The sequence below is a fragment of the Antennarius striatus genome, chromosome 7 (assembly GCF_040054535.1).
Source record: "Antennarius striatus isolate MH-2024 chromosome 7, ASM4005453v1, whole genome shotgun sequence".
Classification (NCBI taxonomy): Eukaryota; Metazoa; Chordata; class Actinopteri; order Lophiiformes; family Antennariidae; genus Antennarius; species Antennarius striatus.
Window position 1 is genome coordinate 3530573 of NC_090782.1, and position 27009 is coordinate 3557581.

Below are 27009 nucleotides of genomic sequence, written 5' to 3' on the forward strand. Positions count from 1 at the left end.
GAATGCCTGATTGGCATTTTCCAGCCAATCAGGAAAATGCATGCATCAGTAATTTTTGTCAAACATATTTTGGTACAATGTTAAGGAAATTTACTGTGAAACTCTTTTGTTATATTAACATGGGTCTGTTCACCTTTTTAGAGTCAAATCACTTTTTGAAGAGTCTCATGTTAGAGGATTTAAAACTGTCTGACTGTCTCCCTGAGATTCTAAAACTACTGAGTGACTGCAAATTGGAAGGTAAGGAAACTGGGTCACCACAGGTGAGCGATGAATGTAAACATCTGTTATCAGTCTTTTATTCAATTTAGACTTGACAGGTAGATTGAGTTTCTTTTAAAAAAAAAAACAATATTAGTCCAAAGTGCAGAGGTCCAGCACTGGTTTGTCTGCAAATCAGTGTCTTTTAAGGACAACAGTGCAATTCAGTTCTATTTCAGACTTGAGTCCAGTGTTTTTCTGGTGCTTTACAACAGGCTCCACCATGACTAATCTGTTCAATTTACCCTTGGGGACATATAAAGTTTTTTGTAATTGAATTGAATTAAAATTTGTATGAAGATGAAGTAGACAAATCCATTCAGTTCTCCATACAATGTAGCTTCTGAATTTCTGTGGTTTTGAGTTTCTTCTCCGGGCTCTTGTCTACATTTTCACATATCAGTTTCATTTGCTAGTTATTTCAACTGCATCTGAGGAGGGCTGAATATTCATTTATTCTAGAAAATAATTTGTTTATTATCAAAGCGGGAAACTGCTTTATCAGTTGTACTAGTCTTATACTACCAGGGCTTTGAATCACAATTTTTTGCGAATTGTTTCGTTCGGAACAGAAACGGAATTATAACGTTTCCAGTTTTGCGTTCCACCCATAAACTGACGTTCCTGAACCGGTTAAAAAAAAAAAAAAAAGTTCGTGAGCCGGTTAATAACGTTCCTTGTAAATATAAATATGGAGGGGCCGTATTTTGCGCACCATAAGACGCGCTTTAAAGTATAAGAGCCTTTAAAGTTAAGCTGCATGCGTCGCGGAGTGATGGATGAGAGACGTGAACACACGTTTACCAGGACTGGAGGCAGTGCCGAGCGAGTTACACCCCCACAATATGTGCATGGATTGAGGATGCCTGGACTAACGTGTCTGCTTCGACTTTTGTCCGATGTTTCGCAAAAGCCGGCATCATTACCGGGCAGCCACCCGGAAACCAGATGGTCAGCGATAGTGAAATTACCGAGCTATTCATTGCAGACCGAAGATGAGGACTTTGAAGGATTTAGCACAGATTTATCAAAAAATAAAGAAATAACATATTTAAAAAATAATGTCAGTTTATTTTTTGAAATTTGAATACGTAGTACAACACAGTTCAACCAGTCACCTTTTTGCTTCCGTTAGCTAGCATGCACCGAACAATAAGGTGCGCCGTGTGTAAAAGTAGAGAGAGTAGAGTATAACATTATTTGTCCCTTAAGGAGGTTCCGTCAGGGACATTGATTTCTCCGTCGCACACAGCATAGTAAGTACACAAAACACAGAAAAAACACACAAAAAGCACCAGCACATAAAAAATAGCATATCGAAGTACAGATATATATATACAATGCGCCAAATGGTGCGCAAAATACAGTAACTTAAGGACATTTAAATTAGCAACTAAAGCAATTAGTTTATACACTATAGACTATAATTATAGTTATATCCCTACCCTACAGTTAATAGTACCACAGCACTACACCACCGTTTTATGCAAGTTATATCACTGTAGTTAAGGCTTATGCCTCCTTCTTAGACACGACATGAAATAAGACAAGAATAACTTCCACCATGTCATTTATTGCTGAACAACAGATCTTCATTGTGCTTCTCCCGTAGCTCAATATTGCTAAAAAGCGCTGGCAGTACGGGGACACACTGCACTGAAAATGACAACAGCAAATGAGTTCATGTCTAAATTATACATTTTTAAGATTGACATACTGCAGTGTTTTGTGTTATGAATAAATTGTGACTGGGAGACTGCCCTTTTCATAACTGCTGCTGATAGTCGCTACTTCTTTCTGCTCTCATCCCGCATCCAGTGAATGACAGAAGTGAAACATGAGGTCAAATATTTTTTTCAAGAACGAAAAAAAACAAAACGGTATTACAATTTTATTTACAATTATTTTCTGTTCCGATTCTGTTCCGGAACATTACAAAATATAATGTTTTCGGTTCTGTTTTCGTTCCTGCCAAAATACCAAAGGTTTTCGGTTTTCGTTTTCGTTCCATGAACTGGTTCAAAGCCCTGTTATACTACAAAACAGCCTACAAAATCGATATGAGCATGTGTGACAGCATTTTCAAATTATAAAGACAACCCTGATTATATTTCCAAGTTGATATCTTACTCAATCTGTCTGTGTAGTAGGTTCTCAGCTATCCAGGTCATGGTTATCCACTGGACTTTAAGAAAGTTTCTTGAAAATGATTCCAAGAGGTTTCGTCAGTTCTGAACTGATGAACCCTAACCCTAACCAATGGTGCCTCGGCAGTGCTCCGGAGGTGAGCTGACACCTCCCACTGTCAGCTCACCTCCGGGTGAGTAAGTCAAACAATATTTCTTTATTTAAAATAACTAAAGTCATTTGAATCCTTCCTGATTCAATGGTTATCATTTGTGATGGGGACACATTGGTGATGTCATCTTCACGCACCTGTGTTTACACAGCTAGCATGCTGTAGCCTCAGCTACTCCTCCTGAAGTCCTGGAATTGTTTTCATCATCTCGACTCAGCCACGATCTGGTTTGAGGATTCCTGTAAAATTTGCCATTGATATAGAACTCATCAACAAACAAACTTTCAAGGGTTCTTTCTGCTTTTTCCTCGCTTCTGCCATGTATGGGCGGAGCAGCCTCCATCTGCTCATGATCTCTGATGGGAATTGTTCACTGATGGAGTAGTTGGGTCCCTTCATCTCTTTGCCGTTTGACATGACTGTGGAGTTCATCTTGGACTTTGGCCACATGCCGACAGGCTTCTTATGTTTTATACCCAATTCAGAGTAGAATATTGATCATTTTCTCTTTCCTCCTATTAGAGCTACAGCTTAATGACTGCCGCCTTCTTGAGAAGTGGACTGACAAGACGGAGAGTTTGCATCAGTTGGTAGTTGCTTTGAAGAAAGTTCCTTCACTCCATACTCTTGGCTTGGCTCAAAATCGTCTTGGTAAGTTAAACTTTCACATTTTTCGTTAACAGGATTACAATACCACCAAGATTCTCTCCTGGTAGCCTGCTGTAAAACCCTGATAGCCAATCATCCTAATGATTACTTCTACTCACATTCAATCATATGTTTGAATTACGGTTGACTATTTATGTAATTACGGTAGCAGAAAGTTGATGATCAAGTATTTGTTTAGTATTATTATTTATCCATGTCATATTCTTGTCATGTCAAGGTTGAATAAAAAAACAACAGGATTTCTTTTTAAAGTCTTATGATGTTTCATTTCTCATTCGACTTCTTTGACTAAATGATTGTTTGGGGAGTTTTTTATATTTCAACTCATTTGATGTCAGAATATTGAGTCATTTTGTCATGTTTATAGTGGATCCACTAGTAATAGTAGCTGTAGCAGTGTTAGTGGTAGTAGTATTAGTAGTCATGGCCAGTGAGCTGCAGCCTTGTCTGAATCTTTATTGACTTTTCCCAGCAATGGAGACAATGAGATGCTAACCTTTGTGCTTGTAAAAACAAAATATCTTTGAATTTTTGGGGTTTCCCCTAAAGTTTCCCTTTTTTCCATAGATATGCTTACTTCTGACAGGAGTAAGCAAAGGAGTTATTAGTTGTGTTCCATACAGCCTGAATTGTGGACTGTATTTGGGGTACATGATCAATAACTTAAACCACTGGCTGCCAGCCGTTTTCAGAACAGAGATCCCCACACTTTCAGAGATTTCAGTCAATGCAGTTTTTCTCTATCTATCTATCTATCTATCTATCTATCTATCTATCTATCTATCTATCTATCTATCTATCTATCTATCTATCTATCTATCTATCTATCTATCTATCTATCTCTATCTATCTATACATCTATCTATCTATCTATACATCTATCTATCTATCTATACATCTATCTATCTATACATCTATACATCTATCTATCTCTAAGCCCCTCGCTCCCCCTGGAGCATAGGCTGTCCACAAACAGTCCACCAGAGTGCTCTGTCCTGTGCCACTCTTTCAAGCTGATTCCAGGTGTTTTACATCCTCTTGATGTTGGTATCTAGTTCACGGCACCAGGTGTTTCGTGGCCTTCCTTTCTTTTCTTTCCCTTGTAGATTCCACTTTAGTGCCTGCCTTGTGATGATGTGTGGCTTCCTCAGACTGTTCCCATTCAATCTCCATCTTCTGCGCCGGATCTCCTCGTCAGCTGGCAGTTGGTTGGTTCGCTGTCACAGCGAACCAACCAGCAATGCAGACGCATTGCTGATGATGTCAGGCCTGTGTATCTGGAGGATCCGTCTCAGGCAGCTGTTGATAAAGGTCTGCACCTTCTTGATGGTGGTCTTTGTAGGTCTTTATGTCTCCACTCCATACAGAAGTACTGACTTGACGTTGGTGTTGAACAGCCTGATCTTTATGCGAGTTGACACCACTTTGGAGTTCCAGATGTTCTTAAGCTGCAAGTATGCTGTCCTCACTTTGCCAATTCTTGCTCTGACATCTGCCTCTGAACCACCCTGTCTGTCAATGATGCTGCCCAAGTACACTTGTCCAGCATCATTATATTGACCAACAATACTTGTTGTATTGTTGATCAATACAACAAGTATGTACTTGTTGTATTTATCTTGAGGATCTTGGTCTTCATGAATCTTGAGGCCAACTTGTGACAAGGTGGCTGCCAGCTCTGTTGTCTTATCCTGCATCTGCTGGTGTCTGTGGGAAAGCAGTGCTAAGTCGTCAGCAAAGTCTACGTTCTTTTGCTGGTCAAACAGTGTCCACTGAATCACGTTTCTTCTGTATGCTGTTGATGTCTTCTTGGTCCAGTTGATTGTCAGAAGGAAGAGGAAAGGTAACAAAAGGCATTTTTGTCTGACTCCGGTCTTCACACTGAAGCTGTCTGTTGACCTCCATGGCCCACTCGGCACGTTATTCCTTTGTAGGAATTTTTAATCAGGCTGACCAGCTTCAATGACGTAGCAGCTTCCAGAGGGTATTACGATCCACGGTATCGAAAGCCTTCTCGTAGTCAAAGAAGTTGATGTACAGCGAGGAGTTCAACTTTAAAGATTGCTTGATAATGATGTGAAAGGTGCCAATCTGGTCAATGCGTGATCTGTTCTGGCGAAATCCAGCTTTCTGGTCTTGGAGCCGGGGGTCGACAGCAGCTTTCATTCTCTCAAGCAGTATCCTGTTAAAGACTTTCCCAGGCACCAACAGAAGCATTATTTCTCTGTAGTTGGAGCAGTTGCAGAAGTCTCCTTTCTTGGGCAGCTTGATAAGGTACCTTTCCTTCCAGTCCACTGGTGCATCTTCTTCCCATATCTTCTGAAAGAGATGATCTCTACAATAATCTCCAGGTCTGCCTTGAGTGCCTCTGTGGGGATGTTATCTGGTCCTTCTTCCTTGCCGATTTCACAGCTTTCCTAGTCTCTTCCCTAGTTGCTTTTTCGCAGTTGATATCTAGGACTGTCAGCTGGGATGATCCCTGGGGGATTTGGGGAGAAAGGTCTGTTTAGGAGTTTTTCCGCAGCTTCAGTCTGCTACGAGCAGGTGGTGATCAGATGCAACATCTGCTCCTCTTCTAATCCTTACATCTTCTAGGGACCTCCTGAATTTCTTGGCCATGCAGATGAGGTCAATCTGGTTCTCAGTCACTAGGTCCGATGACACCCAGGTAGCCTTGTGTATTCTTCTGTGGGGGAAAGTGCTGCCACCGATGACCAGGTTGTACATTGCGTAGACATTGTAAATCTCACCGTTCTCATTCATCTCACCCAGTCCATGTTTTCTCATAACTTCTTCATTTCCGGTGTTGTCTTGTCCGATCTTGGCATTAAAATTGTCCATGAGGATGTTGACATCTTTCATAGATCTGTGACATCTTTGTCATAGAACTGGTTCTTCTTCGTCTTTGTCATTGGTTGGTGCAAAACACTGGATAACATTTATTTTGATCTTCTTCTTTGTTCTGAAGAATGCTGTGATGATTCTTGATCCATGTGGTTCCCATCCTATCATAGCTTTTTGTGCTGGTCCTGAGAGCATGAGGGCAACACCTTCTGTGTGTGGAGCATTGTCTTCTTCGTGGCCAGAATACAACAGCATTTCTCCCGTGGGCAGTCTTCTTTGTTCTGACTGTCCAGTGGGTCTCCCTGATTCCAAGCATTGTGAGGTTGTAGCTCTTTATCTGTGCGGTTATCTGTGGCTCCTACACTTAATATGTTTTTCCCATCTCGTACATGGTCCTCACATTCCATGTTCCGACATTTATGGTCCATGTCGATAGAAGGGGAGTTGGGCTTGTAGCTTCCATAGATTCACGGCTTTCATCATACGTCCTCTTGTTGAGGTCAGTTCCTCTCCTAGGGCACTAGTCTTTTGGTCTGTTGCGTTTCTGTAAAAATTTCCTTTTTTACAGTACATGGTTGTTAGCCCTGTGCCCAACCCTTCTTAGTCGCCTCTTACGACATGCATCAGAATCAGAATCAGAATCAGAATCAGCTTTATTGGCCATCGTTTGTAAAAAGCAGACGAGGAATTTGTTTCCGGCAGGTGGTGTCTCAAACTGTTCATTCATAACTTAACTATTCTAAATACTTAAAAATTATAAATAACTATAATAAATACAAAATGTAGGATGCAAAATGCAGTAGGTGGGGGGGGGGGACACGATGTACAGGTGCTGAGTGCATGTTGCAGGGATTTGGAGACAAATAGTTAACATTTATTGTTGAAGTGTCTTATGGCTTCGGGGAAGAAACTGTTTTTAAGTCTGGTTGTTTTTGAGAGGAGGGCTCTGTAGCGCCTCCCAGAGGGTAGCCTTTTAAATAGACGGTGTCCAGGGTGTGTTGAGTCTGAGATGATCTTCCCTGCCCGACTCCTAATTCTTGAGGAGTACAGCTTTTGGGGGGAGGGCAGGGAGGTCCCAGTGATCTTCTCAGCAGACCTGATTGTCCTTTGTAGTCGTGTCCTGTCCCTTTGGGTGGCAGCACCGAACCAGACTGTGATGGAGGAACACAGAACCGATTCAATGACTGCCTTGTAGAACAGGACCAACAGCTCCTGTGGCAGACCGTGCTTCCTTAGCTGCCTGAGAAAGTACATCCCCTGCTGGGCCTTCTTGAGGATGCAGCTAATGTGGAGAGACCACTTCAGGTCCCGGGAAACAGTAGTCCCCAGGAACTTGAAGCTCTCCACAGAGTCCACAGGGCTGTTTGCAATGGTGAGGGGGAGCAGAGGGGAGGGTGACTTCCTAAAGTCCACTGTCATCTCCACAGTCTTGAGCGTGTTCAGCTCCAGGCTGTTGCGACTACACCAGTCCACCAGCTGTCTCACCTCCTGTCGGTATGCAGACTCATCCCCGTCCTGGATGAGTCCAATGACAGTTGTGTCATCTGCAAACTTCAGGAGTTTGACGGCTGGGTGCGTGGATGTGCAGTCGTTGGTGTAGATGGAGAAGAGCAGCGGAGAGAGGACGCAACCCTGGGGGGCACCGGTGCTGACTGTCTGAGTGTCTGAGGTGATCGCCCCCAGCCTCACCTGCTGTGTCCTGTCTGTCAGGAAGCTGGTGATCCACTGACACATGACAGAGGGGACTGTGAGCTGGTGAAGTTTGGAGGATAGCAGCTCAGGGATGATGGTGTTGAACGCCGAGCTGAAGTCAACGAACAGGATCCGTGCATATGTCCCTGGGTGGTCGAGATGATCCAGGATGAAATGCAGTCCCATGTTGACTGCATCATCCACTGACCTGTTTGCCCGATAGGCAAACTGCAGGGGGTCCAGCAGGGGTCCTGTGATGTCCTTCAGGTGGCTCAACACGAGGCGTTCAAGGGACTTCATGACCACAGATGTCAGAGCGACAGGCCGGAAGTCATTTAGTCCTGTGGTGGAGGGTTTCTTGGGGACCGGGATGATGGTGGAGCGCTTGAAGCAGGAGGGTACCTCACACAGTTGGAGGGATCTGTTGACGATCTGTGTGAAGACTGGAGCCAGCTGGTCCGCACAGACCTTGAGGCAGGAGGGGGAGACACCATCAGGGCCTGGCGCCTTCCTGACCTTTTGTCTGTGGAACTGCTGACTCACCTCCTGGACGGTCACACTGAGGGGGGTTGGGGGTGGTGTGGGCTGGGGGTGTGAAGGGGATGGGATTGTGGAGGGGAGGGGGGTTGGAGGTGGGGCAGGCAGGAGGTTTGAAGGGGGTGGGGTGCAGACAGTGTTTGTTGAGGGGAGTGGAGGTGTGAATGGCGGTGTGATATGGGCTGCAGGTAGTGGAATGGGGGTGGTGGGTGTGAAGGCCTTTTCGAACCTACAATAGAATCTGTTGAGGTCGTCAGCCAGGTTCTTGTTGGCCTCAGCAGGGGGGGACGGGCGTCTGTAGCCGGTGATGTCCTGCAGACCTCTCCACACCGACGAAGGGTTGGTGGCTGAAAGGTTTCCTCTCAGCTTATCAGAGTAACTCCTCTTAGCTACTCTGATCTCCTTAGTCAGTGTGTTCCTGGTCTGCCGGTACAGAGCCCTATCCCCAGATCTGTAGGCCTCCTCCTTAGCCAAGCGCAGTTGTCTCAGCTTGGCTGTGAACCATGGCTTGTTGTTGCTGTATGTGCGGAAGGTCTTGGTTGGCACACACAGGTCCTCACAGAAGCTAATGTAGGCTGTCACAGTGTCCGTGTAATCATCCAGGTTGTCCGTAGCAGCTTGAAAAACACTCCAGTCGGTGCAGTCAAAACATTCCTGCAGTTCCTGCTTTGCCTCGTTGGTCCATTTCTTCACCGTTTTCACCACAGGCCGAGATGTTCTCAGTCTCTGCCTGTAGGCTGGGATGAGATGGACGAGGCAGTGATCGGAGTTTCCCAAAGCTGCGCGGGGGACCGAGCGATAAGCGTCCCTAGTTACCGTGTAGCAGTGATCCAGCGTGTTGTTGTCCCTCGTCGGACAGGTCACATGCTGCCTGTATTTAGGGAGCTCGTTGTTTAGTTTCGCTCTGTTGAAGTCCCCCAGGATGATTAAAAATGAGTCCGGGTGTTTCCTTTCAATGTCCGTGATTTGTTCCGCTAATGTATGGAGTGCAGCATCCACATTAGCTTGCGGTGGAATGTAAACACCGACGAACACGAAAGAGGAGAACTCCCGCGGGGAATAAAAGGGCTTGCATTTGATGCAGAATGTCTCAATGTTCGGTCCACAGAACCTGCTGAGCACTGTGACATCCTTACACCAACCTTCGTTGATGTAGAAACATATTCCACCACCCTTGGTTTTCCCCGACCGCTCCTTGACGCGGTCCGCTCTGTGAAGTTGGAAGTCCAGCAGATGCAGAGCGCCGTCGGGGATCGATTCACTGAGCCAAGTTTCAGTGAAACACAGGGCAGCGGAACGTGCAAAGTCCATATTTTTCCCGCAGAAGAGGTGCAGCTCGTCCAGTTTATTGGGTAGTGAGCGGAGGTTAGCCAGATGTATTGATGGCAGCGGGGTCCTGAATCCCTGCTGGCGGAGTCTCACCAGCACGCCAGCTCTCTTACCCCGACGTCTGCGTGGCCGCAGCCCATAAAGGGCCGCAGCTCCGCCGATCAAGATCTCCGCAAAACTGTTCGGATCTGACGCAAACTGCGGAATAAAATTACCGGGTAAGAACTGTCTGATGGCCAGCAGTTCCTCAGAGGAGTAGGTGATGGGATAGCACTCAGGAAAAGACGCGAAGGTCGACAAAAAACACAAAATAAAGTAGAACAAGAGAGAGCTCCGTGCCGAGGCGTCCATCTGCGGCGCCATCGTGCATCGTGCATGGTAGGGAAACAGCAGTCCTATTCTGTGCTTGCTTGGCAATCTGACCCCGGGTACTGCACGGGTATTTTCACTATGTAGAAGTATGATATCGATATAGGAGCTCCGAAAGACCATGTTGATAAGTTGCTGTAGAGAGCTGTTACATTGTATCATTTACAAGACATTGAAAATTCCTCCTGTATTTCATTGTCTGTACTGACTCTAACATTGAAGTCACCAAGTTGAGTTTAGTGGTTGTAGGGAAGACATAGATGTTCACTTTTAGGTCCTCAAAAAAACTTTTTGACCTTGCATTATTGTCATGGTGGGGGTCATAAGCATTGATGAGTATGGTGTGTCCCTTTCATTGTCACTTGCTGTGTTAACAACTTGTTGATCTGCCAAAGAGATAGAATAATCAGTTTCATCTGCAATAGGAGGAATGGGTCAAGTTACAAAAAGTATTAATTTAACAGACAGTGGAGTTGAATCTATGTTATTGGTGTTTAATCTAATATTATTGCATGTGTCCACAGCCAAGAATGTGTGTGTCCTGGCAGAACTGTTCTCAGGATGCTCACCAAGCTCAGTGAACCATCTCAACCTTAAGTAAGTCTGGCACACACCATCATTAATGACAACAAAAGCATATAGAATCTGTCAATACATACATAGTATGTATTGCATACTGTGGCCTGCAATTGTAACATGACAAAAAAAGTGTGTATTGGTTGTAACGACAGGTTTCCTTTAAACAAAAACCAAATGCAATTCCTTGTAATAGACACACACTTCCATACTTAACAGCCATATTCTTGATGCCTAGCACTGCACACCATCTTAGCAGTTATGGATTGACTAATCACAGAATCATTATCCTCCTTGGGCAACCATAGCCTTCTGGTTAATGGGAGACATAATAGAAGACTCTTTGTGGCTCTAACCATTGCCAAGAAAACTTCAGTTCATCCATCTAACCATTCATTTTCTTGAAAATGAGACGCCTGTAATCATCTCATATTGAGCCTCTTTTCCACAACAACAACATAAAATATATCAAGGCAAGGAGAACGGGTCTAGACCGACTCTTTATTCCACAGTAGCAACAGTGTTGAGAAAAAACTTCAACATGTAACAGGACATCTACAGTAGAGAACGAAGACTTATAAACTAAAAGGCTTCAAGCATTTTTTATTTTCATAATTATGGCCTACAGCTCAAGAAATATGATTTTTTTTTTCAATCAAATCATTCAATAATGATGCTTTATAATCCATCCATCCATCCTTCAACAACTTCAAAAAAGAGCCCCAAACTTCCCTTTCCCAGGCCACATCCACCATCTCTGACTGGTGGATCCCAAGGCGTTCCCAGGCCAGTGTTGAGATATAATCCCTCCTCCTGATCCTGGGTCTGCCCTGAGGTCTACAAAGCAGACCAGTGAGCACTGGCAGATGATGCAAAAAGGACCACATAATCTGCAAAAAGCAGCGATGCAATCCTCAGTCCACCAAACTGTAAACCCTCCTCACCACGACTACGCCTCAATATCCTGTCCATGAAAATCACGAACAGAATTGGTGAGAAACCGCAACCCTGGCAAAGGCCAACAGCCACTCGGTACAAGTCCAACCTACTGCCGAGATCCCAAACACAGCTCTCACTTTGGGCATACAGGGATGGGTTGGCCCTGACGAGAGGCCCCCTCACCCCATACTCCCACAGTACCTCCCACAGTGTATCTCTGGGGACCCGCTCGTACGCATTCTCCAAGTCCACAAAACACATGTAGATTGGATGAGCATCTCCCAAGCCTCCTCTAGGATCCCTGCGAGAGTTAAGAGCTGGTCCATTGTTCCACGACCAGGATGGAACCCACATTGTTCCTCCTCAGTCTGAGGTTTGACAATTGACCCGGCCCTCTTTTCCAGCACCTTGGACAGGGCTCGAAATTAACTTTTTGTCTTGGTAGCACTGGTGCTCTCAAATTTAGAAGTTAGTCGCACCAGCAAAGACTTTAGGAGCACCTACCAAAAAGCAAAGCAGTGACGAAGCAATAGAAACCGCTCCGTCCATCTCCGTTCTGCGCGCCTCTCTCCCTCGCCCAGGAGAGCAGCCGCAGCTGCGTTCTCATTGTTTCCTGGCAGGACCGCGGTCCTGCTCAGACTGTTTCGCACACATTCTCCGGCAGGTCCACACTCACGTGTCCGCATCAAACAAACTGGTAGTGCGTTCGAGTGTGCCTAAAGTGATCTGTGGTCCTAAATATCCGCTTTTCAAAAACGCTCATCTGAGCTACTCACAAAGCGCTTCGTTTCAGGCCCCCGGCTGTAGTATGTTAATGAGCTCCGCTGGTCAACGCCTCCTTCACCTGGGCCACCCCCCTCTGAAGTACAGCGTTAGGCTAACGGGACACTGACTGGCATTGCGTTTGTTATCATTATGGCATTTGGAGGACAGATCGTGTCGGCGTATATCTATGACGGACCCAGAAGCGGGGGCTCCTAAAGAAACACCGACTGTGCGGCTGCAGCAGGACGTTTCTGAATGGTTAGTACGTGTGAACGTTACTGAGTTGGTTCTGTGTTGTTTTGTTGTGTAACGTCATCACAGGACGTTAGCATCGTCCGGTAGCTACTTTTGTTTCTACTCCCGCCTCTCATCGCACAGTAATAATGTCAAATGTCTTATTATGTATTTTGTATATGTACAGATGTGTTTACTGTTAAAAAGTTGCTGTATTTCTATCAGTGACAGTAAAGTCTGATGGTGGTTCTGATAGTTATTACCATGTGGCTAATGCTAGCTTCTGCTCACGGCTGTTACTTTATTTTCTATCACATTGATTTAACCCGTTACTAAGCTGCTAAATATATGAGGCAGTCCTCTGTGACAAGAGACACGGAGCTAACACCTGCCACCATCACACTAGGTTAATGGTGAAATGATGTAACCATATTGCAGTGATGCCTTTATCTGCTCTATTCCAGTGTTCCTGTGGACACTGTGAATGTATGCCAACAGAAGCAGAAAACATCTGTTTGGAGATACAAGTAGCAAGCTCACAGCTAAACCACAAAGTTATGTCTCTACGGTATTCGGCTACTTTGTTTTTCACTGTAGGTTAGGAGCCGTCTGCAGGAGGTTGATGATGTTCCGTGCATGACTCGACATCCTGGGTTCCAGCCTGTGTGCCTAAACATGTACACCCTACAAACGGCCGGTCACGTACTGAGGGCCGAGTATGGCCCTTCACGTCTGAGACCACTACATCGGTAAGTCGTTCTTTGAAAAATGTCGGAATAAAAACTAGTTATGTCTTATTTTGCTTCATTAGGCATTCCTTCATTAATGCAGTAACAAGACATATATAGGTACAACAAAGTCTAATATATTGTATTTGTGACACTTGATTTTTCTCTTATTAATAGACATGTTGAACATTTTTTGGTATTCACAATCCATTTCTGTTGACATATACAAGCATTTATTTAAATAAAACAATACATCCAATAACAATAATGAGAACACAGCCATCCTGTCAGGAAATCAACAACAGTTGTAATACTCAGGATTGAAAACATTGAAATAAATAATTTTGTGTCCTTTTTCTGTAGATGGTGCAGACATCTGGCCTATTGCACCTTTTTTGGCTGGTGCTGGGGCTACTTAGGGTGCAGAATCTGGGTTGTCATCCCAGCGTGTGTGGTCCTTCACATACACCAGGTTCACATACGCCAGGAGTTTCCTGAAGACAAAGGCCACTACGCTGGATTTAGACGAAGCATAGTTTTGGTTAAACCTGGTCATGTAGCTGGCAATGACCTCCTCCTTGTCCGGACGCTCATACTGGGCAGACAGATTCTCGGGGAGAGGAATGGACAACATCTCATTTGTGTATGGCACGGGGTCCACCAAGACTTTGTCACATATGAGGTCCAACATGTCAGCTACAAAACCTGTTCAATTAAACTCAATGATAGATCTTTACTGTTATTGATGTTGTTTGATTCATTTCTCTGTTTAGAAAAATTGTGTTCAAAATACATCCTGGTACTTGCTACTAATTTATTTATTTGTATGGTTACTTTTTACTGTGTTTTGTTGCTAACAATTACCAACAGAATTTCAAAACATGTTTGTTTGAAATATTAAAATATTGCAACACTAACAGAATGTTGGCTCTGTCTTGTGAGGTTTGACTGTGCATTGTCCCTTCAAAAGCCTTTGGAAAGTGGATCTTGTAGAGGGGTACACCAAACGTAACGAAATAAGGAGCCAAAGCAATATATGACATACATGAAAATGTCTCAAATTTTTTTATACTAAAGTCTTCACTTACTGTCTTGCTGAAAAATTTCAATACACAACACTCTTATTTTTTACTGAACTACTATCAACACATGTGCATTCAATAACACATGTAGACAACAATATTTAGAAAATGAGTGTAACCAATTTTATTAAAACATTGTATGGAATATGACTTGTACATACCTTTACTTCAATAGTGGGAATGAAGAGTCCTGCAGGACAGCTGTGTACCAACAGTATGAGTGTCCACTGGGTCAGTTTGGCATGGCACGTCCCTTGAAGCTGTAGGCTGAAAGGATGCACAAGGAAGAGGGACACTAATTTCAGGACACCAGTGTTCTGATTTTGGATAAGGAGGACAGACCTGTGTGCCTTGTCGCTATGACGACCAACAAACAATCGACTCTAACACGTGCGCGCACACACACAATACGAAACAAAGCACAACTCCCTACTTAGCCTAGCATAAGTTGACTTTATTTATCTTGACAGATAATAGAAAAGAAAATATGAGACCAACTTACTGTGCGTTTTAGCTTTATACTGTAGGTCCGGCACGCACACACGTGTGGAAACAACACGCAATCTCGAAACAAAGGAGACCTCCCTACATAGCCTAGCATAACATGACTTCATTCAGGCTAACAATAAGAAAATATGAACCAACTTACGTGCGTTTTAGCTTTATACTGTAGGCCAGCACACACACACGTGTGGGAGTGCACGCACACACATGCAATACGCAAACGCGAAACAAAGGAGACCTCCCTACATAGCCTAGCATAGCATGACTTCCTTCATGCTAACCGACAAAAAGAAAAAAGATAAAATGTGAGCCCAACTCTGGTGCATTGTACCTAGATACTGTAGGTTTAGCAAGCACACACGTTGGAGCACGCACACGCAAACACGAAACAAAGCAGCACTACCTAATTAGCCAAATAGCAATTGATCACCCATGCTAACAGACAACTGCAAAAAAAGATAAATGTGGTGAGACTTACCAGTAACCGGGGTGCAGTTCCTTGGACCCGTATGGTTGGGAGTGATCCTTGAATGAGGATCAGTCTCAGGGAAAGCCCCGTCGGTACTGACCCTCATTGCTAAAACAGGCTGGAGTGAAGTCGTTCCACACACAAACAAACGTGCAGGCGATGTAACTGCAGATAGCCATTAAAAATGAAATGCAACCACGGTCTCTTCTGTTCTTCATTGGATGGGATTAAAAATAAACACTGGTTTTGATTTGTACAATCAACAACTGAGCAACTACCCTGTCTCTTTCTCACGGGCGCCATTTCAACAGACTGCTGCCTCACGTCCAACACAAAGAACTCCGTCTTGGGGATGGCCACGCCCTTGGGCGTGTCAATCAATCCATATCGTCCACGCCCTTGAGCATGTCCACCAATCCATATCGTCCAATACTCTATCCAATAGCACAGAGTGCAAAGTCTGATGTCAAGAATGCCTATTCCAGCGCTTTGTGGTCGAATTGAGTCTTTCAGAGCCATGACTTCCTAAAAGTCCAAATATCTATTGATGAGGTGTTTATTACCAGATTCTAGGAGTTGGTCGGGTTAGGGAGGACCACTATGTATATGTAAAGACCTGAAAAAGTGTGATTTTCATAATAGGGCCCCTTTATCTTGGGGTCCTGTTCACGAGTGAGGCAACAATAGAACGTGACATTGGACGGAGAATTGGGGCAGCAGGAGCGGTATTGCAGTCGCTATACCGCACTGTTGCCACAAAGAGGGAGCTAAGCCTAGAGTTAAAGCTCTCCATCTACCGTTCAATTTTCATTCCTACCCTCACCTATGGTCATGAACGATGGGTCATGACTGAAAGAACAAGATCGCGGATACAAGCAGAGGAAATGGGCTTTCTCAGGTGGATAGCTGGTGTCTCCCTTAGAGAAAGGTGAGAAACACTGCTATTCGCGAGGGGCTAGAGGAAAAGAGTCGTTACCCCTTCGTGTGGAAAGGAGTCAGTTGAGGTGGTTTGGGCATCTGGTGCGGATGCATCTGGGGTGCCTCCCTAGGGAGGTGTTCCTGCCACGTCCAGCTGGGAGGAGACCTCAGGGCAGACCCAGGTGGAGGGATTATATCTCAACACTAGCTGGGGAATGCCTTGGGGTCCCCCAATGAGAGCTGGTGGATGTGGCCGGGGAAAGGGAAGTTTGGGGCTCCCTGTTGAAGCTGCTGCCCCCGCGACCCGACTACGGATAAGCAGTGGAGGATGGATGATGAGTTGTTCTCCTTTGCCTTAAACTCTTCTACTTTCTCTATCCTTAGCTATCGAAAAGCTGTTTAAGTCAATCCACTGGACGTTAAGAAGGTTCTTGAAGACATTTTGTCTTTCATCCAAGAGACTTCTTCAGTTCAGAGGGTGGCTGATCATGTCCCAGCTTATAAACCCTGTGGGGCGTGGTCAGTGCTATTCACATTCCAACGACCGTCTGGCTCCTCAACGATTGTTGGTAGGGGTGTCAAAGGGGGTCGCTTAGCTCTTTTTCTTCCTCTCATAGTCACCTTCCCTTTTCCTCGTTCTGCAACATCTTCCATTGTTGTGGGGAAAAAAAGGTGTTACCTGTGGTCTTTATATAATGTTTACTTCTTTAGTTTGGTAACAAGTAACCACTGAGGTGTTTGGACATGTGGCACATACTGTATATATTTAGCAATTAGCTCATGTAGTGTCACTTTGCTGGGCTTGCACTAGGAGCTAGTATGACGAAGCCACTGTGGCTCATTGTAAAAGAATTGAGCAAGCCACAAAAAGGCATACTCTGTGTCCAACACAGTGGCACAGAGAGCGGACGTCCAATGCTCGTTGCGAGGGGGCGTGTGTGGGGGGGTCCCCCCCGGGAAGTTTTGTGGAAAATGGGGTTGTTTTCCTGCATTTGGGTGCATTCTGAGGGAAAAATGTTCTGTTCAGTTTACCTACAAAAATACACTAAAGTCAACAAGTTCAAGCTTAACTATTTTTATTTCTATCCTACTTTATGTAGGTATAAATGTGAGATTCAACAATTGAAAACTTGCATTCACTATGTGAAGATACAGTCATACAAAATATTACTCAATGTTTACTTGTAAGTTTTACTTGGACTAGAAGACATTTTAACTTTGACCACCACCAACAACAACACCATTGGTATGCCATAGTTTAGTTTTGTTAACGTTTTTAATTAGATAACAATGTTTTTTCATTTCAATTTAAAAAGAAATGAAAAATAGCAAGCGAGTTGAATACACATTTACATGCGTCACTGGTTATTCCTGCCGGTCATAGGGATCAAAAGTCTAAGACTACAAAAAAGTATTGATAATATCTTTCATTTGCCTTCTGAACGGTCTGTCACCACTCCTACCCCATCTCAGCATTCACCATTTGTTGTTCAATTAGCATTTTAACACAAACTTTACTATAAAACACTGGATTCTTAATTTATTTTGATCGATCGTCTTCGCCTTGTCGTACAGCAATTTGCGGGTTTAACTTGTAAAAATAGAATCTCTGTTTTTCATTGGACGAGAGGAGGTCATGAGAGGAGTGCATATTTAATGATCGGGAGCGTTCGGGTCACTTCGGCTATTTCCGTCGGCAAGCTTCGGCGCATTCCGACGGAAATAGTGGCGCTAGCGGTGGTAGGTGTAGAGTTATCCTCTATGTTGGACATCTATAACACCAGATGTCTGAGTAGGGCCACAAGCATAACCAGTGATGCTGGTGAACCTTACCCCGCCCACAGCCTGTTCTCACTGCTCCCATCTGGGAAGAGGTACAGGTCCATCACGGCACGGACGTCCAGACTGACCAACACGTTTTACTCGAGTGCGATCAGAGTACTGAACACAGGACTCTGTGTTGTTTTAATATAGGCGTTAATACAGACAGGCTCCTGCAATGGGGATGAGCGAGTACACAACTATCTGTATCTGTATCTGTTCAACCATCTAAATTATCTGTATCCTTATGTCTGTATCCTTATCTGTACTCGGAACGGGCGGGACTTAAACCAGAAGTGGTTATGGTTTGACCGGAAATGGGTGGTACTTAAATCACTACATTTATTTAGAATAGTTAAGTTATGAATGAACAGTTTGAGACACCACCTGCCGGAAACAAATTCCTCGTCTGCTTTTTACAAACGATGGCCAATAAAGCTGATTCTGATTCTGATTCTGATTCTGATTCTGATTATTTAAGTTTGAAATTGACATGAACTGATCAGGAGTTGCTATATTTATTGTTAATTTTAAAACAATTTACAGAACAGTCTCAAAATTGAGATTTAAATCAGTTTTTGATCACAAAAGTACAAAAAATATTTACAGAACAAATTTGTTATGAACTCAGAACAGGAATGTTCTTAAGTGTATGAATGAATATTTACAGAAAAGCCTCAGAATTGAGATTCAACGCTTTTGATCAAAATAGTAAAGGAACTATTTTCACAAGTTTTTTACTAACTCAGAACATAAATTACATTAATGAATTCAACGCATGCAATAGGAAATTATGAACGACAAAGTATGCAATTTGCAATGTCATAACTTAGTTATTAAAAAAATATGTTTACCAATAGGTGCCTGACTTTTCCTAAATGTGTGTATATTTTATTCTCACATTGTTTGATCATTAAAATTTCAAAAACACAAAAGAGATCTGAGTATTACTACCTAGAACTACCATAGGCTGGACATGATTCATATATTTGTATATGATTTGTATGTAATATGGATTATTATTAAAATATCCAAGAATAAATTGTTGGACTAGGAAAACACATCAGGACACTAAATTAAAACTATAATGATTTAATGTTTTATTTAACTGACCCAACATAGCTACTCTACAATTACACATCTAAGTTCGAACTTTGAAATAAAAACAAATGTATCCTGCTTCAAAATAGGTTGGTGTCACTATTAGACCTTAACAATGAAAATTGTTAACTGTTATGAAAAATCCAAAATGCTCTGATGGCTGCCAGCCAGCTGGAGACATTGATGTTACAATGCCAAGATGGTTTTCTTATGGCTCCCGATCACTCACAGTCAACAAAGGTAACCTGTACCTTCCTTGTGCAGCTCCCACTACCTTGTGACATTTGACACAATTATTCTTTGCTTTATTTTTCTTACACTTTTGCTCTATTTCTCTTACACATTCTTGACTTGGCATTGCCTTCTCTTCTCCATCTTCTGCTGCTTCAAAAGGGGCTCTTGCTCCATCATTTGTCAGGCTTTTGGTCCTGAGCAAAGTTTTTTTGCAAGTCACATTGTGAGGTTCCTCTGTGACATCATCTTATTGGTGAATTTCTTAAACAGGATCAAAGCATTTATTGCAGTCAGGTTAAGAATATTACAAAACACCACCAATGGCCATCATCATGTTGGAGCTTACCCTGAGTATTTCCTCCCCTTTTGATCAAACACATCTACTCCAACCTTGGTTCTGTTGTGGTACTGTACATAACAGTCTCCTCCTGACAACTTGTGATGCTGACAGCTGTGTGGATTGTGATTAGAATGGAGACATTTTTCCTCGGTTAGCATTGATAGACTGTTGGGGTTGCACTGTCACATTTCAGCACCTCTTTAGTGTGCAGGGTCCTTTTGATGCACCGCGTATGTGCAGCAAAAGAAAACAAGAAATAAGTTCACCAAGTAACCTTAAATAGACCGAAATAGTCTTCTGCGCATGCGCGAGCAGGCTGCAGTTTCCTCTGCTCAGAGCGAGTTTGTTTGCATAATTTTGCGGGTTTTTTTCTATGTTTCTGCGTGTATTTTTCTAACGTAAAATTATATAATGTATAGTAATATGCTAGTGTACTCCAGGGAGGAGTTGATGTCCATGAGGGTCAAAGGAGACCCCGCAACACGCGATCTCATCCCCGCTGAGCTCCGACGGAGGTATCGCGGATGCCGAGCGGGTCGCGTTGAAAGGACTAGACTAACAGCTAGAGCGGCTAACCGGAGGAGAGTCAAGCCCTCCGTCCCCTCCGTCATCACGGGGAACGTGAACTCTCTACCCAACAAGTTGGACGAACTGACGGCGCTGTGCAGGACTGATCATCGCTACCGGGAGACCAGCTTGTTGGTGTTCTCAGAGACGTGGCTAACTGGCGACGTGCCGGACGCTAACGTCCGACTAACCGGCTTCTCCTCCGTCCGAGCGGACCGGGACACGAACACCGCCGGTAAGAAGAAAGGAGGTGGATTAATCATCTACACCAACGATAGATGGTGCCATCCGGGACATGTGACGGTGAAATCAACACTGTGTAACCGCGACCTGGAGCTAACAGCTGTTAGCATCAGACCCTACTACCTGGCGCGTGAATTCTCACACGTCATCGTCCTCGCCGTCTACATCCCTCCACGGGCGGACCCTGAGACGGCACGAGAAACCATCTGTGGGACCACCTCTGCTCTTCGGACCCGGCACCCGGAGGCGCTCGTCATCATCACCGGTGACTTTAACCACGTCACCCTGGACTCATCTCTCCCCACAATGGTCCAGTGTGTAGACTGTCCCACACGGAAGAACAGAACCATCGATCTGCTCTACACTAATGCTAAGGAGGCATACACCGCCACCCCCCTCCCTCCACTAGGTAAATCAGACCATAACCTAGTGTACCTACAGCCCACCTACATCCCGCTGGTGAAACGGCTGCCAGCAACAACACGACAGGTCAGGAGGTGGTCCCCGGAAGCAGAGGAGATGCTGAGGAACTGCTTCCAGATCACCGACTGGGATGTTATTGTGGGCTCACATGGGGAAGACATTGAGGGGGCAGCTCAGTGTTTTACAGACTACATAAACTTCTGTGTGGACACCGTGGCCCCTGTCAGGACAATCAGGTGTTACCCCAACAACAAACCATGGGTAACAAAGGAAGTCAAGGCTGTCCTGAACAGGAAGAAGCGGGCGTTCAGGAGCAAGAACGAGGAGGAGATGAGGAAGGCCCAGAAGGAAGTGAGACTCTGCCTGAGGGAGGCCAAGGAGGCGTACAGGAGGAAGCTGGAGAAGCAGCTGGGGCGCAACCAAGTGCGGGAGGTCTGGAATGGGATGAGAACTATCACCGGACACGGGAAAGGGCGCAGCACTGTGGAGGGGAATATTGAACGAGCGAATGAACTTAACAGCTTTTTCAATCGGTTCAGCTCCCCCACCACTCCCGGCTCCTCGTCCCAGGCCTCTCCTGGCCTACAGACCTCTCCTGGCCTACAGGCCTCTCCTGGCCCTACAGACCGCTCCACTGATGCTCCCTCCTCCTGTGCTTCCTCTCCTTCCACCCCTGCCACTTCTCCCGAGCCCACTCCAAGAACTGCGAAGCTCAACGGCCCCACCTCAACCACTGGACTTCCAACCTCGCCACAACCTCCTGCTCCCACCACGACCGAGACCATCATCACTGCAGACCTGGTGACGACAACGCTGAGGAGGCTCCGTCCCTACAAGGCGGCTGGACCAGATAAGGTCTCCCCAAGACTCCTTCGAGCCTGTGCTTCGGAACTAGGGGACCCCCTGCAACAATTGTTCAACCTCAGTCTGCGGCTGGGGAGGGTCCCGTCACTGTGGAAGACCTCCTGCATTGTCCCTGTACCCAAGAAAGGACGCCCTACTGAGCTCAACGACCACCGACCGGTCGCTCTTACCTCCCACGTAATGAAGACCCTAGAGCAACTGGTCCTGGAGCTCATGCGTCCACAGGTGCAGGGTGCTATGGACCCTCTCCAGTTTGCCTATCAGGCCAAGGTTGGGGTTGACGATGCTGTCATGTACCTCCTCCACCGCACACTCTCCTACCTGGACGCCGGGGGCTGTGCCGTCAGAGTGCTCTTCTTCGACTTTTTGAGTGCCTTCAACACCATCCAGCCCCAGCTCCTGCAGGATAAACTGACCTCCATGGCTGTGGACCCCTACCTCGTGAGCTGGATTACGGACTACCTAACGGACAGACCCCAGTACGTCCGTATGGGGGACTGCTTGTCTTCTATGGTGACCAGCAGCACGGGGGCGCCACAGGGGACCGTTCTATCCCCCATTCTCTTCACCCTCTACACATCAGACTTCAAGCACAACTCGGATACATGCCACATACAGAAGTACTCCGATGACACCGCGATAGTGGCATGTATCCGGGAGGGTGATGAGGGGGGGTACAGGGCATTGGTGGCTGACTTCGTGGAGTGGTGCCAACAGAACCAGCTCCAGCTCAACGTCTCCAAGACAAAGGAGATGGTTCTGGATTTCCGGCGGGCACCTCCCTCTCCACAGCCGGTGATCATCAATGGCAGTGAGGTGGAGGTGGTAGAAAACTATAAGTACCTGGGACTGCAGCTAGACAGCAGACTGGACTGGTCACTCAACTCCAACTGTGTGTACAAGAAGGGGCAGAGCAGGATGTACTTCCTAAGGAGGCTGGCCTCCTTCAACATCTGTCCTAAGCTCCTTTTCATGTTCTATCAGTCCGTAGTCTCCAGTGTGCTGTCATACGCCATTGTGTGTTGGGGTGGGGGGGCCAGGAAAAGAGATATGGACCGTCTGAACAGACTCATCCGCAGAGCGGGCTCAGTGGTCGGGCTGAGCCTGGACTCTGTGGATATGCTTCTGGAGAGCAGGACCATGTCTAAAATTAAGGCCATCATGAACAACACCAGGCACCCCCTACACACCACCTTCTCCCAGCAGAGAAGCACCTTCAGCGGCAGACTGCTGTCACACAGCGCCTCCACAGAGAGGCTGAGGTCCTCCTTCGTGCCCCGTGCCATCAGGGGGTACAATGACTCTCTCAGGAGGAGCGGGGGGGAGGTGGCGAGGTCAGCACGGGGTTGAAAATGGATTTAATTTAATTTAAATTTAATTTTATACTGTTGTATATATATATATATATATATAAAATTTATTTATTTATTTTTTATACTGTTTTTATATTTTAATTCAATTTTATACTGTTTAGATTTTATTTTATACTGTTTATATTTTAATACTGTAATATTTTAAATTTTATACTGTTTATATTTTAGTTATAGTTTAGTATATAAGTCCTGTTAGTGCTGCATGTGCCTGTCTGTTAGTGTAATGTATGTCTTGTGGTATGTCCTGTGATGTCAGTGTTTCCTTTTCTCCTGGTGTTTATCCAGTATTATTTGTTAAGTAATGCCTGAGCAGTGGATATATGCAATTTCCTCCGGGATTAATAAAGTATCTATCTATCTATCTATCTATAGAGGCAAGCTGAAGAAAACTTAAGGACAGAGAGATCAGTCATTTTCTGTGTGTGTGCGAGAGTGGGACAGCGACAGGAAGCACTGCTCTGGCTGCAGTCTTTGTAGGGAGGGGCGGGCGCTGTGTGTGACTGGCCAATCACGGAGCGTGAAGACAGTCAGTAATGAGGATCTTTCGAGCACGGGTATTGAACATTTGTACTCGTATTGTGCTAGTCAGAAATGCGTTATCCGTACCGGATACTCGTCTGAAACAAGTACCTGACTAGACCCTGGTATTTATAGTGCATACTCCAGTTTTTACCTTTCCAATATAGTTTATTGTAAAATGTGCGCACATTAACGCAATAAGGGTAATTTCTTTTATAACTCCTATTTTCTTCTGCAACAGTGTCAATTCAGTTACATCTGAACATACACCACACAGTTCTCCACACTATGGCTGAATGTGATTTTGGAATTTTACTTGGTATTTTGAATACAAGACTCTCAAGAAACACTGCTTTTGTATTTTGAATGAAAATTTAACTCATGATCTCCTTGTGGTTCTTTTGTCCTGAACAGTTCAAACTTCATTCAGCCTGCTGACCTTCTGGAGTTCATGAACAGACTCAGGACACATCATCCTCAACACCAGGTGACCCTTGACCTCAGGAAGAACCCAGGTGATCGAGATCCTGATACATGGAACACTGCAATTGAGGGGCTCCAGCAGTACTGTGTTGTACTTGTTGAGGGATGGATATCTACCAACACGATGGCAGACCACATCAGCAACATGTGAACCTAGCCAGAGGAACACCTGCCAAGATCGGTGGAAAGAGTTGGCCTCAAATTTTCTTGTTGAGTGAAGAATGACAGCCTGCTAGCCTGCATTCACACACATTCACGTAGTGGTGCTACCCCTGCTCAGGAGGCATAACGTGGATTCATCAAGCACACTGCAATGGATCTTCAAATAAGAGAACAACACCGACGAGCCATAAAATATTCTAATATCTGGCAGTCTGAGTCCCTTCTCCACTGTCTAGTCACTGCATTGTAACCTCCATTGTGATTTGAGTGAACATACTGGACCAGACATACAGATGGAGAGCAGAAAAGTCCACAAAGCTAGAAGAATCCTTTTAGGGGTTCTGATCATATTTGTCATAAACATGCTGACTGATGCTTTGCTTTGTGCTTTGTGCTTTCCTGAATGTAAATTTGTGTTGATTGCATATCATTAAGACTGATGGATAAAAAGGAGCATCACATGCTTGTTTGATGTTTGAATCATTTATTAATCCAACTTTACAATTCCAGTCTTCCCTTGGACAGAGTGAGCATAGTAGTGATATAAAGAAAGGATGTAAAGCATGGAAGAGTGACATCAAGATGAAGACAAGCATCACCGTTGCCTCCTTTCCCTGTTATCCAGAAGACTATTGTTAGAAAAAACAGATTCCAAAGACTTGTGTTAGACTTTTGAAGCTAAAGAATGTGACACTTTCTGTAAATTCTCTTTACTTTCCTTATTTTGATATTTTAGTTAAGTTGAGAGTGAACACCCAACATCTGCATGCTAAATGGTTGATTAGCTTGATTTATTTACAACCATCTCATATAAAACAGACATTCTCACAAACACCACATATGTATCCAAATACACCACATTAACATGCTCACCAATCTTGCACTAACTAAGGCTTCTTATGTATCAAATGGTTGGAAATTATTTTGTCATTTACTTAACATTTCACAAAGAAGTCAAATAAGGGCGCACGTTGTTTGAGGGATTCTGATTTGGCTACTGGAGCAGATGAGCTCGCCTTCATTTGGAGAAATGATTACCGTATTGTGAAAACACCTGAACACTAACATGTTCAGGAACTGATGTTGCAGGTGGCGTGAAATGTTAGAGGGAACAGAACAAGGTGGAACACTGATGTCCTTCAAATATTTGTGCTGTTCAACATTCTACGGTCGTCTAACGCTCATTTTTCTCTGTGTGAAATAAGGTAAAGATTTTATTCAAGACATTTTAGTCCCAACCTGCTGTTTCATTACTGGGATAAACCCTCAGTGAAATGGACAAGCATTTTCATTTAGATCTATAGGTGGATGGAGGATGGGCCAAGAAAAAATCCTTTTAAATTTTTGGTGCAGGCCTGGACAGGCATGAATCGGATTTTTTTTTAACGCTTTCATTTAATGTTGCAAGGTAATTAGGGAAAACAATTTCCATGAAAGTTGGTGAAGGGTTTGGGCAGTGTTCATATTAATGAAGTATGTGAGACTGTTATGTTGACCAATCCAGATTTCACTCGTCCAAAAGAGTGTTCGGTCAAAACGGGTTATGCTTGCTTTTACAAAGATTTAAGTTCAGGCGACACTTCCCTTGAAATGAAAAAAGCAAATCATGTTGACAATCACTTTAACCAGTGAAGCTTTTAATACAAACTTTCACTTTCCTGAATAAATGTTTTGGTCCTGTTGTGTAGATAATTCTCGTATTAGAGCATATGGAATTAAATTTGGTCAAATTGGATTAGAAACCACAAACTCCACCTATGAAGGGGCTTCGTTCTGATAACCAGTGTAAGATGACCTATCTAGCAGTTAGTCTGATCAGACCTAGATTGTTGGTGGCTGCTGTTGACTGACAGTTGACCTCTGTCTCAGGATGACAAAGCAAAAAATGTACATTGTCATCCTGTAAAAATGTACATTTTGTCTGTGATATTTGTCACATTATAAACACACACACACACACACACACCATAATCGTCATCGTCATCATCACCATACCTTGACAAAAAAGAAGGCTCGATGATTGCTGTATTATCAGAACCTTGAGTCCATGTTGTTGTTTGTCAATCATCCATGGATCCAGCAGTGGAACAGGTCTGCTGACACCAGATTAACGCTCTACTTCATTCACACTGTTGTGCATACATATGTTATGGATGATGTTTACAAGTGGCAGACACATGTATGCCGTGACAAAAACACAGGACCTTAGAATACAACATCTTGACAGCAAATTTATCAAATAATAAATAACATTTTTACAAAATAAGACTGAAATACAGTACTGCTGAATGCAGAAAAAAACAGTTTCTGTTCATTGCTCAGTCTAAACAATGGTGGAAAAACATTCACACATGATTTGAGTGCTGGAGAATGTGTGTGTGTGTGTGTGTGTGTGTGTGTGTGTTTGTGTGTGTGTGTGTTAGTGTGTGTGTGTGTGTGTGTGTGTGTGTGTGTGTGTGTGTGTGTGTGTGTGTGTGTGTGGGTGTGTGTGGGTGTGTGTGGGTGTGTGTGTGTCCACTTGTGTTGGGGGAAGTGGGGTGTAACCTCATTGGCACTGCTGATGTTCCTGCTGTCCTCCTGTATCTGCTTAGGTCAACACCACCTTCAGTTGAACTATTGTTCATACATAGTCTGCCACCATGAAGCCATGGTGGCAGACTATGT

At 44.4% G+C, this 27009-nt stretch overlaps 1 protein-coding gene across 3 annotated transcripts in view; it reads left to right on the forward strand.

Moving 5' to 3' along the window:
• Positions 1–26751, forward strand: part of lrrc41 (leucine rich repeat containing 41) — a 37310-nt gene extending 10559 nt beyond the window's left edge. Inside the window, exons 7-12 of one of the 3 annotated variants that reach the window (XR_011036720.1) lie at positions 142–240; positions 2409–3211; positions 10525–10597; positions 12309–12538; positions 13112–13263; positions 13606–14149. Coding sequence is in view for 1 of the 3 variants with exons in the window: in XM_068319087.1 (XP_068175188.1) it covers positions 142–240; positions 3083–3211; positions 10525–10597; positions 24115–24334 (521 nt within the window). In the remaining 2 variants the exon portion in view is untranslated. Of the gene's footprint in view, positions 1–141; positions 241–2408; positions 3212–10524; positions 10598–12308; positions 12539–13111; positions 13264–13605; positions 14150–24114 lie in introns of those variants that run through there. The other 2 variants (XR_011036719.1, XM_068319087.1) reach the window with 2 other exon arrangements.
• Positions 26752–27009: the final 258 nt, after the last annotated feature.